The 13,152-nt window shown below is 42.0% G+C and overlaps 1 protein-coding gene across 1 annotated transcript in view; it reads left to right on the top strand.

Moving 5' to 3' along the window:
* Positions 1 to 4,841, top strand: part of Dus3 (Dihydrouridine synthase 3) — a 329,322-nt gene extending 324,481 nt beyond the window's left edge. The window contains exon 12 of the mRNA XM_080275728.1: positions 4,772 to 4,841. Within this exon, the coding sequence (XP_080131854.1) occupies positions 4,772 to 4,841 (70 nt within the window). The remainder of the gene's footprint in view (positions 1 to 4,771) is intronic.
* Positions 4,842 to 13,152: the final 8,311 nt, after the last annotated feature.

Below are 13,152 nucleotides of genomic sequence, written 5' to 3'. Positions count from 1 at the left end.
TTGTGTTATATAGTTCAGCAATCAAGCTTTTTCAACATGTGAATTGGTTAGCTAATGACATCTGACAAGTAGTGTACCTTGTGTTGTATAGTTAAGGGACATATACTGTAGCTTCACACAGCTAAAAAATTCAAGGTCTGATCACATTTCATTGTAATGTCATATACCATACAATTGTTTCTAACACCATCAGTATCTTTGAAAGTATGTACAAAGGTAGTTACTTACACTAGTTTTAGTTTGTATAAAACGTCTGATTATTATCATGTTTTCATGTTGTAGATGGTCATTTCCGTCACCACAATTATCTCATGACACATGCACACACGGTGTATTTGTAGATGGATTATTATGTTGAATACTTTTTGGCAACACAACACTAATCAGTAAAACTTTTTAAAAGTCCTATAATTACAGCAAAATCTGAATAATGGTTAAACTGAATCTAGGAATAATGAGGCTCTTGGCCACAACAAGGAGAGGAAGATTTTATTATGGGTGACAAGATGTTAGCTACGAAGGTCAGTTAATACTGTACTACTATCCATTTCAGAGGCGGAGTTGCGCTGTTTATCGCAAATATCTCCTAAACGAATCGTTGGATCAGTATGGTATTTCAACACACTACTTTTGACATCCGGGCCTAATTTATGACCCTTAAACCATATTGCTATTTATGTTATGTGAGGAGTTTACTTGTGAAAAATAACAGAAAGTCGACAAGTCATGTTGACGCATTCGAAGGAAAGTGTTGCCCCCCCAACACCCTCCCAAACTATTCCTTAACTACCCCTACTTCTCCCCCTTCTCGTCCTCGTTATCCCTCCTATTCTCCCCGAGCTCCTCGCCTCCTTCATCACTCTTGTGTCCCTCCCTCATTATCCCAGCACTGTATTATAATGTAAGAATGTTATGTAGTTGGGGGGAAGGAATGGTCAGAGGGTTGTTCAGGGTGTTAGTGGAGGAGCTACCCCACACAGTCGCACTCGTCCGATTTTGTATAACACCTTAGATTTGATGACTGGATTAGGCTTAATATCCTTCAGTAAACTCCTAATGTAACATATGTAGCAGTATGGTTTAAGGGTCATAAATTAGGCCCGGATGTCAAAAGTACTGTGTTGAAATATCATACTGATCCAACGATTCGCTTAGGAGATATTTGCGAAAAACAGCGCAACTCCGCCTCTGAAATGGATAGTAGGTAAGTGTAGTGGTCAGTTTTAGATGCTAGTTTCTGTGATGATTTAGAGTTAATTTTGGGAAATGGAAAGGCTGATTTCATAATTTGTGGTATTTGAATTCTGGATGAAGACAGGGTAGTAAAGAAGTTAGTTGGGGAGTGAAAGATGAAAATGGTAGATTTCTAGTGAAGGGAGGAAAAGTGAGCAAATGGAGAGAACACCTTCAAGAACTGTTAAACATAGAGAATGAAAGTGATGTGAGAATGAGTGGCTGGGGAATCGCTAGGAGAATGAGGGAGGTGAGAAAAGAGGAAGAAATCAGTAGAATGGAAGTAGTGGAAACAATGAAAAAAGTCAAGATGGGGAAAGTCCCGGAAACATATGGAGTGTGTGGTGAAATGCTGAAGCATTGAGGAGACATAGTAGTGGAATATGGAAGATGTGCAGATTGGCCTGGGAGGAAGGTAGTCACGGAGAATTGGAAGTCATGTATAATTATTCCCCTGTACAAAGGAAAAGGGGAAAAAGAAGTGTGTGGTAATCATAGGGGCATTTGTCTTCTTAGTGTAATAGGAAAAGTGTATGGTAGGATACTTATTGACAGAGTTAGGGAAATAACAGAGAAATTAGTTGGAGAAGAACAGGGAGGTTTTAGGAAGGGAAGAGGTTGCGTAGATCAGATATTCATTCTTAAGTCTTTAGTGGAAAAGTTTCTAGAGAAGGGAAAGAATTTGTATGCAGTCATCATGAATCTGGAGAAAGCATATGACAGGGTGGATATACAAGGAATGTGGAAAATATTAAGAATATATGGAGTAGATGGGAAGTTGTTGAATGCCATGAAGAGTATGTATGAGGGGGCTAAGGCTGCAGTGCATGTGGATGGTGAATTGAGTGAATTTTTCTATCTGCATGTTGGATTGAAACAGGGATGTGTCATGTTTCCATGGTTGTTCAGTCTGTACATGGATGGAATTATAAGAGAGATACAAGGTAGGGCAGTGGATGTTGGAACATCCCTAATGAGTGAGGGTAGCATTTGGAAAATTCTTGTACTGTTGTTTGCAGATGGTACTGTATTGTTAACTGAAGATGAAGGGGAACTGCAAGGCTTGCTGAATGAGTTTGGAAGTGTGTGTAAAAAACAGAATCTAAAGGTGTATGTAGGGAAGAGTAAAGTTATGATCTTTGAGAGAAATGAAGTCACTGGTTGTACAGTGAGATTGGATGATGAGGAAATGGAAACTGTGAGTGCATTTATATGTTTGTGTAGTGTGATGAGTACAGATGGAAGTTCAGAGGGTGAAGTGCATGAAAGAGTACGACAAGGAAGAAAGGTTGCTGGTTCGTTGAAAGCAGTGATAAGAAACAGGGAAGTGAAAAAGTCGCTATGACAGTATTGTGATTCCAACTCTAATGTATGGAAGTGAAGCTTGGACCATGTTGGAAGGACACAAGTCAAGAGTGAGAGCTGTGGAAATGAGTTACTTAAGAGGAGCTTGTGGAGTTACATGGAGAGAGAGACTGACAAATGAGGAAGTGAAGGAGTGTTGTGATGTGGATGTGATAGAGTTAGAAATACATTGAGGTGGTTTGGCCATGTGGAAAGGGTGGAGAGCAAAATATTAAGGAGGAAAGTGTATGAGTGAGGTGGAGGGGGGGAGAGGGAGGGGAAGGCCAAGGATGGGATGGAGGGATGGAGTGGAGAGCTATATGAGAGAGGGGGGTGTGAGCTGGGAGCAGGGCAGTGAAATGGCGGGAACCAGGTGACATGGAGGCAATATGTTTGTGGCCATCCCTTATGGGATTAAGGCATCTGGTAATAGATAGATAGATAGAATTTTAGATGCTTCTGAACTTTAGATGCTCAAGTATTCAAGGTTACACTGTATTGTTCTTTCGAGGTTCTACTGTGCTGTTTTTATTTTGTATGTATGAACCTTACAGTTTTACAGGTAAATATGAAATACAGAGCAAGGAACCAACACTCAAGAAGTATTATACATTTGATGTTTTTAAATAAATGTCCTTCTCTTATTCCAAGTAGTGGAACTATTGTATCACTACTGTTTATTCACTTTTCAGAGGCAAGATAAGGCCCACCAGCTGATGTTTAATTATCCAGTCACGAGTTGTGCCTACTTCAGCAGGAAGTTCGTTGGGTTATTTTACAGTTCTGGTTGCAAGTAGTGCTAAACCTCCCTCTTATCCAATGCTTTCACTGATTACTTTCATCAGATACTGTACAGTATATCTGTAGTAGTACAGAAGCTGAAAAAGCATCAGAAATGCTTGTTTATTGTCAGAGTATGAAAAAAATATACAGTATATTATTATTATTGTTTACATTGTGTCACCTGCCAGCTACCTAGCAACAGTATTTTTAACTCCAGCTGTAAAGAAAGCTTATTTGATTCTTTTTTGGCTTATGTATTATTATGTACTATGACATGGACTTATTTACCCCTGCACAGCTGTTAATGTTGTACAGGGCTTTTATTTTCTCGTGTGTGGAATACAGCTCTCATGTTTGAGGGGGTTCCCTGGATACTGCTCTTTTAAACAGGGTGGAGTCAAAGACTTTTTGTCTCATCAGCTGACTCCCTTTAGCTTTTCATTCTTCACCACACTGGTGCATCTTTATCTCTTTACTATCACTATTTCAATGGTCACTGCTTTTCTGACTTTTCTGCTTACATCCCTTCTCCATTATGGCGAGCTTGCAGTACCTGTCTAACACTGCATTTTTGCCCCCATTCTGTCCACCTCTCTAATGTGAAAGTTAACCGATAATCTTAGTCCATCACATATGCAAAAAGTCAACTCTGGATCAGTTTTCCTCAGTATTCATTTCTCTCTGTCTAAAACTCCAAGCCTTATAATGCAGTGTGTGTATAAATCTTGAGATGACTGAGTTTTGAATTATAGCTCTCTTTCGTTTAGATTTTTTAACGAAAAACTTTGCGGGCTTCTAGCCTTTGGGTCTTTCATCTTTGCACAAAAAAGGAAGAAGAATGATTCTGGTACTCTGGGCAAAGAGGTAAGTTTTATCAGCACTTACAACCAGAACTGTGTAAAATAGACTTAAGAACTTTACTGTTCAAGTGTGCATAGCCTGTGACTGGATGATACTTCAGTGGATGGGGATGATATTTCAGTGGATGGGGATGATACTTCAGTGGATGGGGCTTATGTCTCCTTCAAAATATGGATAAACAGTAATCTAGACTTAGGAAAAGTATTATTATTATTATTTTTAATAATTGTGAAATGTATGAGTGTAGTTCTTTATGCCTGTGAGGTAGAGTCAGAATTCTAGGAGCTTGAATGGTGAGTGAATGAGTGTGCCCAAGTTCATTGGACAGACTTTCTTTAGTTTTCCCTCTATCAGGTTCTTTCTTGTTCTTTGGACCCTGCTTCATCCCATCCATAGTTTGGGAAAAGAGGTTTGGATGATGATGATGGAACAGACATTTAGATTTCGAGAGTTTTACTGTATCTCACTTATCAAAATTATATTGGTAGCATGTTGAAGATTTGGCACAAGTATGTACTGTACTCTGAAGTGCTGTTCAATTTCTTTACAGTGAAATGCTGCTGGGACCAACACCACCTGATTTCAAGTTCCTGCCTAAGCACAGAGCTAACTCCTACTGATTTTTTTTTTTTTTTAATGGATCTGGGAAAAAGTACAATAACTATATAGAGAGGGACTGGGGAGGGTGTTGCATGTGGATGAGAAGCAACTGAATGTTGTTCAGAGTTTTAATGATGATAGTCAAGCCTATGTAAGAGTAGATAGAGGTCTAAGTGACTGGTTAAATTTTAATGTTGGAGCAATATGCCCATGGCTGTTTAGTATACCCCCCCCCCTCCACCTGTGTCATAAGCCAGCCAGGAGAGTGATAGTGACTGTTTCCCTCCAAACAAAACCATGTCTGGGAGGGGCCTGTGTCCTGCAGTGGACTTTTCAGGCTGATGATTTTCTGTGTATACCATATACAGTATATATATATATATATATATATATATATATATATATATATAATGATAGATAGATATAGATATACATACATACATTACATCCCCACAGTATGCAAGTTCCGAGTACGCGATCCCCCTTGTACGCGAGGACTTTTTTTTTTTTGGTATGTGTGTGTGTATTTTTTATTAATACGCGAATTGAACTCCTTGTAAGCGAGACAGGCAGCGAAGAGTGGCCCAAATTCGGGGTTACCCAGAGTACACGACATTGCCCCCCAAGAAGCGATAACAGGTAAAGGTCTATCTATCTATTGCCAGATCCCATATTCCCATAAGGGGTGGCCATTTAACTTTGAGTTATTTGTTTTACAGGGAGGGGGACTAACCCTCCACCAACCCACTTGTTGACACATAGGAAGCACGTATGGGTTGGTTATATGGTCACCACCCAGCTTTGTAAATGGTTTCTTGGCTTACAGGAAACCATTTGGCTTGTCACTCAATGTAAAGCCACCTGTAAAGGAAAGAAGAGCAATAAGAAGTGACAGGAAAGATGGGTAGGAAGAGAGGAGGACAGGCACAGAAAAAGAATGATAAAGGCTAAGGAAGAAGTAGGCAGCACTATATCACTATATCAAGTGAGTGGATGATGGTTGCCACCACCTACCACCAATCATTTACCTAGTAAAGCCATGATCTTGTAGGTTTACTTTATCTTAGGTAATATGTCTTAGATAGTTTCCCTGTATAGTACAATACTTAGGTCTGACTGGCATCTCAAGGGTTGCCCATGGAAGGGGGTGCCTCCCATTTGTAATTTTTCCCATAAGTTTATGTATTCACAGTATGCGAATTCCTAGTACGTGACGTTCTCTGCCACCCATATAGGTGCATACTAAGGGGATGTACTGTATATCTATATCAATCTATCTATATATACAGGTATATATATATATATATATATATATATCTACTAGACAGCCTAAGCCACTTGTTAGAGATACATTGGCTGTATCGTCCCCACTGTGGTCGTGATAGGCCGGTCCTGCAGTGGACACTCAAACGGCTGATGAGATGAGATAGATAGATATTTATACACACACAAATATATGTATATATTTATATCTCCATTATTTTTATTACTGATTATGACAAAAGAGAAGAAAAATCAGAGAAAGCATGAGGACTCTAAATCACCCAAGGGGATCAGAGTGGCATCATGGAATGTGGGTAGTTTGAGGTGTAGAGCGGGGGAAGTGGTTGAGACAATGATTACGAGGTGAGTGGATGTTGGATGTGTTCAAGAAGTCACACATAGGGGAGGATCAGCCAGAATGATTGCCAAGTGGGACTGTCGATACAGGATATTTTGACAGGGTAGGGCAGATGGATATGGTGGTGTGGGTGTGTTCATTAAGGAGCAGTGAGTGGAATATGTAATGAATGTATTGAGAGTGAGTGAAAGGATAGTACACAAGTAGTGAAAATTTTGTTTGGTGGGGTCACATTTTCATTAATATCTGCATATGCTCCACAAGCTGGCTTGAATGATATAGAAAAAGATAGATTCTGAGATGACCTAATACATGTGGTATGTGTTACAGGGAATGATGAGATTGTAAAGTAGTTTTGGGAGGGGGCTTAAATGGTCATGTAGGTGAAGCAGCTTAAGGATATGAAGGGGTACATGGGGGATGCACATAAGGTGCAAAAAATGAGGGAAGGGAAAAGATACTTGAGGTTGGGGAGGCATTGAACATGATTGTGTACAACACACATTTTAGGAAAAGAGAGAGTAGGTTGATTATATATGAGTCTGGGGGAAACAATAGCCACACAGACTATTTCCTGGTCAGGAGGACTCATAGGAGGTGGGTGAGGGATTTTAGTTATGGGGAGTGAGAAGTGTGTGCAGCAACACAAGTTATTGATATGTGACATGGTGCTCAAGGAGCGACTGGTGAAAAAGAGGACCTATGAACCTAGTAGAAAAATTTGTAAGTTGAAAACCAAGCAATAAGGGATGCCTTCTATAGTGAGATGAGCAGAGTGGTGGCTGAACAGGGAGCTGTTGATGGAAGTGTTAGTTAAAAGTACAGGGTTCTCAAGAACAATCTCCTGAGAGTTACTGATTTAGTGTGTGGATGGGCAAGGGGCCCCTCAACATATAAATGAACTTGGTGGTGGGATGAGGGTGTAGACGATGTAGTTAAGAAGAGAAGGCTTTTCCGGGAATGGAAAAAGGATAGTAACAATGAGGAATACTTGGCTGCCAAGCATAGGGCTAGAACAGAGCTTGGCTGCCAAGCATAGGGCTTAAACAGAGGTTTACAGGGCAAAATTTGAGTCTCAAAGACTTTTACTGGATAACCTAAATAGTGTGCAAAGGAATAATATAGTATTCTATCTATCTATCTATTGTCAGACGCCTCAATCCCGTTTGGGGTGGCCACAAACAAATCACCTCCAAGTCGCCCTGTCCCCCGCCATTTCAATGCCCTGCTCCCAAATCACCCCCCCCTCTCTCACATACCTCTCCACCCCATCCCTCCATCTCATCCTCGGCCTCCCCCTCCCTCTTCCCCCCCTCCACTTCACTCACATAACACACTCTTCGTCAGTCTTTCACCCTCCATCCTCTCCACATGGCCAAACCACCTCAGTGTGTTCCTCATAACGCTTCCTATCAGATCCACATCCACATCACAACGCTCCTTTATATCCTCATTCGTCAGCCTGTCTCTCCATGTGACTCCACAGGCTCCTCTTAAATAACTCATTTCCACTGCTCTCACCCTTGACTTGTGTCCTTCCAACAACGTCCTAGCTTCACTTCCATACGTTAGAGTTGGTATCACAATACTGTCATGTAGTAACATTTTCACTTCCATGCTCACTTCCCTGTTTCTTATCACTGCTTTCAAAGAACCAGCAACCTTTCTTCCCTGCTGTACCCTTTCAAGCACTTCACCCTCCAAACCTCCATCCTTACTCATCACACTACCCAAGTACTTAAACGTACTCACATCTTCCAATTCCTCACTATCCAACCTCGCTGTACATTCACTGACTTCACCTCTCTCAAAGACCATCACTTTACTCTTCCCTACATTCACCTTTAGATTCCATTTCTTACACACTCTCCCAAACTCATCCACCAAGCCTTGCAGCTCCCCTTCGTCTTCATTCAACAACACAGTATCATCTGCAAACAATAGTACAGGGAGTTTCCAAACACTATCCTCTCTCACCAGGGCCACTCCAACATCCACTACCCTACCTTGTACCTCTTTTATTACCCCATCCATGTACAGATTGAACAACCATGGAGACATGACACATCCGTTTCAACCCAACTTTCAAAGAGAAAAATTCACTTTGTTCACCATCCACACACACTGCAGCCTTCGCACCATCGTACATACTCTTCACAGCATTCAACAACTTCCCATCTACTCCATATATTCTTAACACTTTCCACAATCCTTGTCTATCCACCCTGTCATATGCTTTCTCCAAATCCATGAAAGCCGCATACAACTTCTTTCCCTTCTCTAGAAACTTTTCCACTAAAGATCTAAGAATGAATATCTGATCTATACAACCTCTTCCCTTCCTAAAGCCTCCCTGTTCTTCTCCAACTAATTTCTCTGTTCTTTCTCTAACTCTGTCAATAAGCATCCTACCATACACTTTTCCTATTATACTAAGAAGACAAATGCCCCTATGATTACCACACACTTCTTTTTCCCCTTTTCCTTTGTACAAGGGAATAATTATACCCGACTTCCAATCCTCCGGGACTCTACCTTCCTCCCAGGCCAATCTGCACATCTTCCACATCCATTCTACTACTATCTCTCCCCCATGCTTCAGCATTTCACCACACACTCCATCAATTCCTGGGGCTTTCCCCGATTTAACTTTCTTCATTGCTTCCACAACTTCTATCCTACTGATTTCTCCCTGTCTTCTCACCTCCCTCCTTCTCCCAGCCACTTATACTCGCATTACTTCCATCCTCTATGTTCAACAATTTCTTAGTGTTCTCTCCATCTGCTCACTTTTTCTCCCTTCTCCACTTGTAATCTACCATTTTTATCTTTCACTCCCCTGCTAACTTCACTTCCACCCTGTCTTACTCTTTTCACTTCTTTTCAGAACATTTTCTTACAGTCCCTCCACTTTACACTCAAATTCCTTCCAAATTCCTCATCCACTCTCTTCTTACTCTCTCTTACTAATCTTTTCACCTCTCTCTTTCTTTCTACATATAACTCTCTCTTCTGCCTCTCAACTTCTTCCATGCCCCTATTTCTCATCCATTCATTGTATGCATTCTTCTTTTGTACCACAGCCTGTCTCACCTCTTCAGTCCACCACGCTGTTCCTTGCACCCCCCTCCGTCTTCTCTTCCTTCCACACACCACATCACATGCTGCACATATTTCTTGTGTAAATATCCTACACACACCTTCCACGTCTCCCATCTGCTCCAATTCATATTTGCCCAATCGTTCCTCCACTTCTCTCTTATACTCTGCCTTTTTCTCATCCTCTTGTAACCTTTCCACTCTCCTTGCAACTACTCCTTCCTCTCGTCTTTCCTTTCTTCTATTCCTCTATCTTACTTGAATCCTAATTCTGGCCACCACCAAGTAGTGGTCAGAAAGTCCACTCCCCCAACCTCTATAAGCTCTTGCATCCATTACACATCTTCGCATCCCTTCATCCACGCACACATAATCAATCATTGCCTTCCTTTCATTCAGTTCACCACCCACCCTTCCCATCACTCGCCATGTATACCTGTGGATCATTTTATACCTGAAGAGGGTATTGGCTATCACCAACCCCCTCCCAGCACAAATGTCCACTAATGCACTCCCATTCTCATCTATCTCAGCAGGCACACCCCACTCACCAACTATTCCATCCACCTTCACATTCCCTACTTTACCATTCATATCACCGATCAAAAACACTCTCTCATTCCTTCCAAACTTTTCCATGCACACTTCTACATTTGTCCAGAACTCTTCTCTCACTCTTCTAGCACAATCTTGCGTTGGCGCATACACACACACAATCGCCCACATTTGTATTCCAGCTTTCAACTTTACCCAAACAATCCTTGACCCAACTGATCCATACTGTCTTATGCTCTTCTTCCATCTTTTACTCACAACTATACATACTCCTTCCTTTGCCCTCTCATTCTCACCTACTCCTGCACATATACCCCATCCATACTCCCATTCTCTCACACTTTTGCCTCTCCATTTTGTTACAGTTATTCCACATACATCCACTTTCGCACCCTCAAGCACCTGGACAATCTCTTTCTCTTTCACCTCATCATTCGCTCCTCTTACATTCCATGTTCCGATTACCAAGTCCTTTGTCCGGTCCTGGGTCGTCATCTTTTGATCAGTCCTTGTCCGAGGCTTGTTTGTTTGTTTTTTTAGTTAGTTGTTTTCCGGGGAGGGGCACTAACCCTCCGCCAACCCTTTTAGTCGCCTTTTACGACAAGCAGTGATACTGGGGGAGTTTTCTTGAAAACCCCCCCTACCCCCAGGGGGTCAGTATTCTATCTATCTATCTATTGCCAGACACCTCAATCCCATTTGGGGTGGCCACAAACAAATTGCCTCCAAGTCGCCCTGTCCCCCGCCATTTCAATGCCCTGCTCCCAAAATAATATAGTATTCTATCTATCTATCTATCTATTGCCAGACGCCTCAATTCCGTTTGGGGTGGCCACAAACAAATCGCCTCCACGTAGCCCTGTCCCCCGCCATTTCAATGCCCTGCTCCCAACTCACACCCCCCTCTCTCACATACCTCTCCACCCCATCCCTCCATCTCCGGGAATGGAAAAAGGATGGTAACAATGAGGAATACTTGGTTGCCAAGCATAGGGCTAGAACAGAGCTTGGCTGCCAAGCATAGGGCTAGAACAGAGCTTGGCTGCCAAGCATAGGGCTTAAACAAAGGTTTAAGGCAAAATTTGAGTCTCAAAGACTTTTACTGGATAACCTAAATAGTGTGGAAAGGAATAATATAGTATTAAAGATGGGAAATTAAATGAAGAGGGAAAACAGGGGTATCATAGATGAGCTGTGTGTGAAGAATGATGAAGGAAAGGTAGCGGTGTACAGTGGGGACATTAAAGATGCTTGGAGAGAGCATTGTAACTGGAGGAGTTTGAAATAGGGAAGGTTTGAAGCCAGCAGATCCAGTGTTTGTCCCTTGACCATTGATTAATGCTGCTTCTGTGAGCAGGGCAGTAGGCAGGATGCAGGTGAGGAAGTCAGCAGGTGTGTCTGGGTTGACTGCTGAAATGCTGAAGGCCTGAGGAGATACAGAAGTGGAGTTAGTTACTGACTTGATAAATACAGTACATTAATATATGAGTGTGTTGTACCAGATGATTGGCTGAAGAGTGTGACTGTAAATGTGTACAAGGGGAAAGGTGATGCCTTAAAAAGAGGAAATTAGAGAGGGATACAGCTTTTGGACCAGATATTGAAGGTAATGGAGAGAGTTGTAGTATGTATGATTAGAGAAAAAGTGAACACTGATGAGATGTAGTTTGGGTTTTTGCCACGCAAAGGTACCACTGATGCCATATTCACTGTTCAGCAGCTTCTGATAAATAAATAGGAAAGAAAAGGGATCTGTACTTTGTTTTTGTTGATTTGAAGATGGCCTTTGACAGAGTCCCAAGGGGGGTGAAGTGGGCAGTGAGAAAGCTTGGGATCAAGGAGTGGCTGGTTAGGTTGTTTATGGCTATGTACGTGGATGCTCGCACCCAGGTAAGAGTTAATGGATATCTAAGCGATGAATTTTCCATGAATGTTAGTGCATCAGGGTTCAGTCTTGAACCCCTTGTTGTTTATCATGGTACACCAGTTGAAGTCCTCCCATGTGACTTCAGAAATGGAGTCCTGTGGGAGATGTGCACCAGTGACTTGGTGTTGATTGCAGAGAATGAAAGGGAGGCAGAGGAAAGATATAGGAAGTGGAGAGGTGGTATGGTGCACAAGGGCTTGAGAGTATCATCATCATCATCCAATCCTACATTGCCCCATGAGGAGCGTAGGAGCCTGGGGCTAGGCAGTTGGTCCTGACATTTAAGATGAGAGTGACCAGCCTCACTCATCTCTGAGTGGCATTACATGAGCAATCAACCCCAACCTCCCCTTGGATATAAACCTTCACTGGCTCAATCCAATTAGAGTACAATAATTACCCACTAAACCACCAGGCGCCAATATTTGGTTATATGGTTACCACCCAGCATAGCATATTGTTTCCTGGTGCACAGGAAACCGTTTGGCTTGTCACTCAGTGTAGAGTCACCCACAGGCAGAAGGAAGAGGAAAGAATGAAGGAAAGAAAGACAGAAGAGGGAGTGTAAAGTCACCCATAGGCAGAAAGACAAGGAAAGAATGAATGCAGATAAAGGTGATGGTATAGAAAGGGCTAATGGTGGTACTGTCAAAGAAGGAGAGTGGCCATGTGCAATTTGCCACACGGGCATGGGAAGTATTCCATCTTGTGCAGTGTTTGTGAAAAGTGGATACATAAGAGATGTATTGATATTAGAGGTAGACTGCAAGATAATGCTGATTTTGTGTGTGGTGTGTCAGGGAGAGCATGTGGAGACTGTCAGGTATGAATGGATTGATCTTCTGGTGATTTTCTCAGGTGTTTGGAGGAGTTTTTTTTTTTTTTTTTTGGGGGGAGGCATGTTATCTGCTGGAGGTGGGGCTGGAGTGAGGAATGGCTGGAAGAAGTTCAGGGAGTTGTTACCACTCTTGACATTGAGAGGTCTCTACCTCTGTGCTAAGGGATCTTTGTATGTGGTATGTGTTAGCATTGTAATGCTGTATGGTGGCGAGATCTGGGCAGTAAAGGAAGAAGATATTGGCAGACTCAAACATACAGAAATGACAGTGATTAGGTTTGTGCAGTGTAT

The sequence above is a fragment of the Coenobita brevimanus genome, chromosome 62, assembly GCF_032717465.1.
Source record: "Coenobita brevimanus isolate Jiangsu-jjx chromosome 62, ASM3271746v2, whole genome shotgun sequence".
Lineage (NCBI taxonomy): Eukaryota > Metazoa > Arthropoda > Malacostraca > Decapoda > Coenobitidae > Coenobita > Coenobita brevimanus.
Note: the sequence above shows the minus strand (reverse complement) of the source record. Positions and strands in the feature narration are given on the sequence as shown.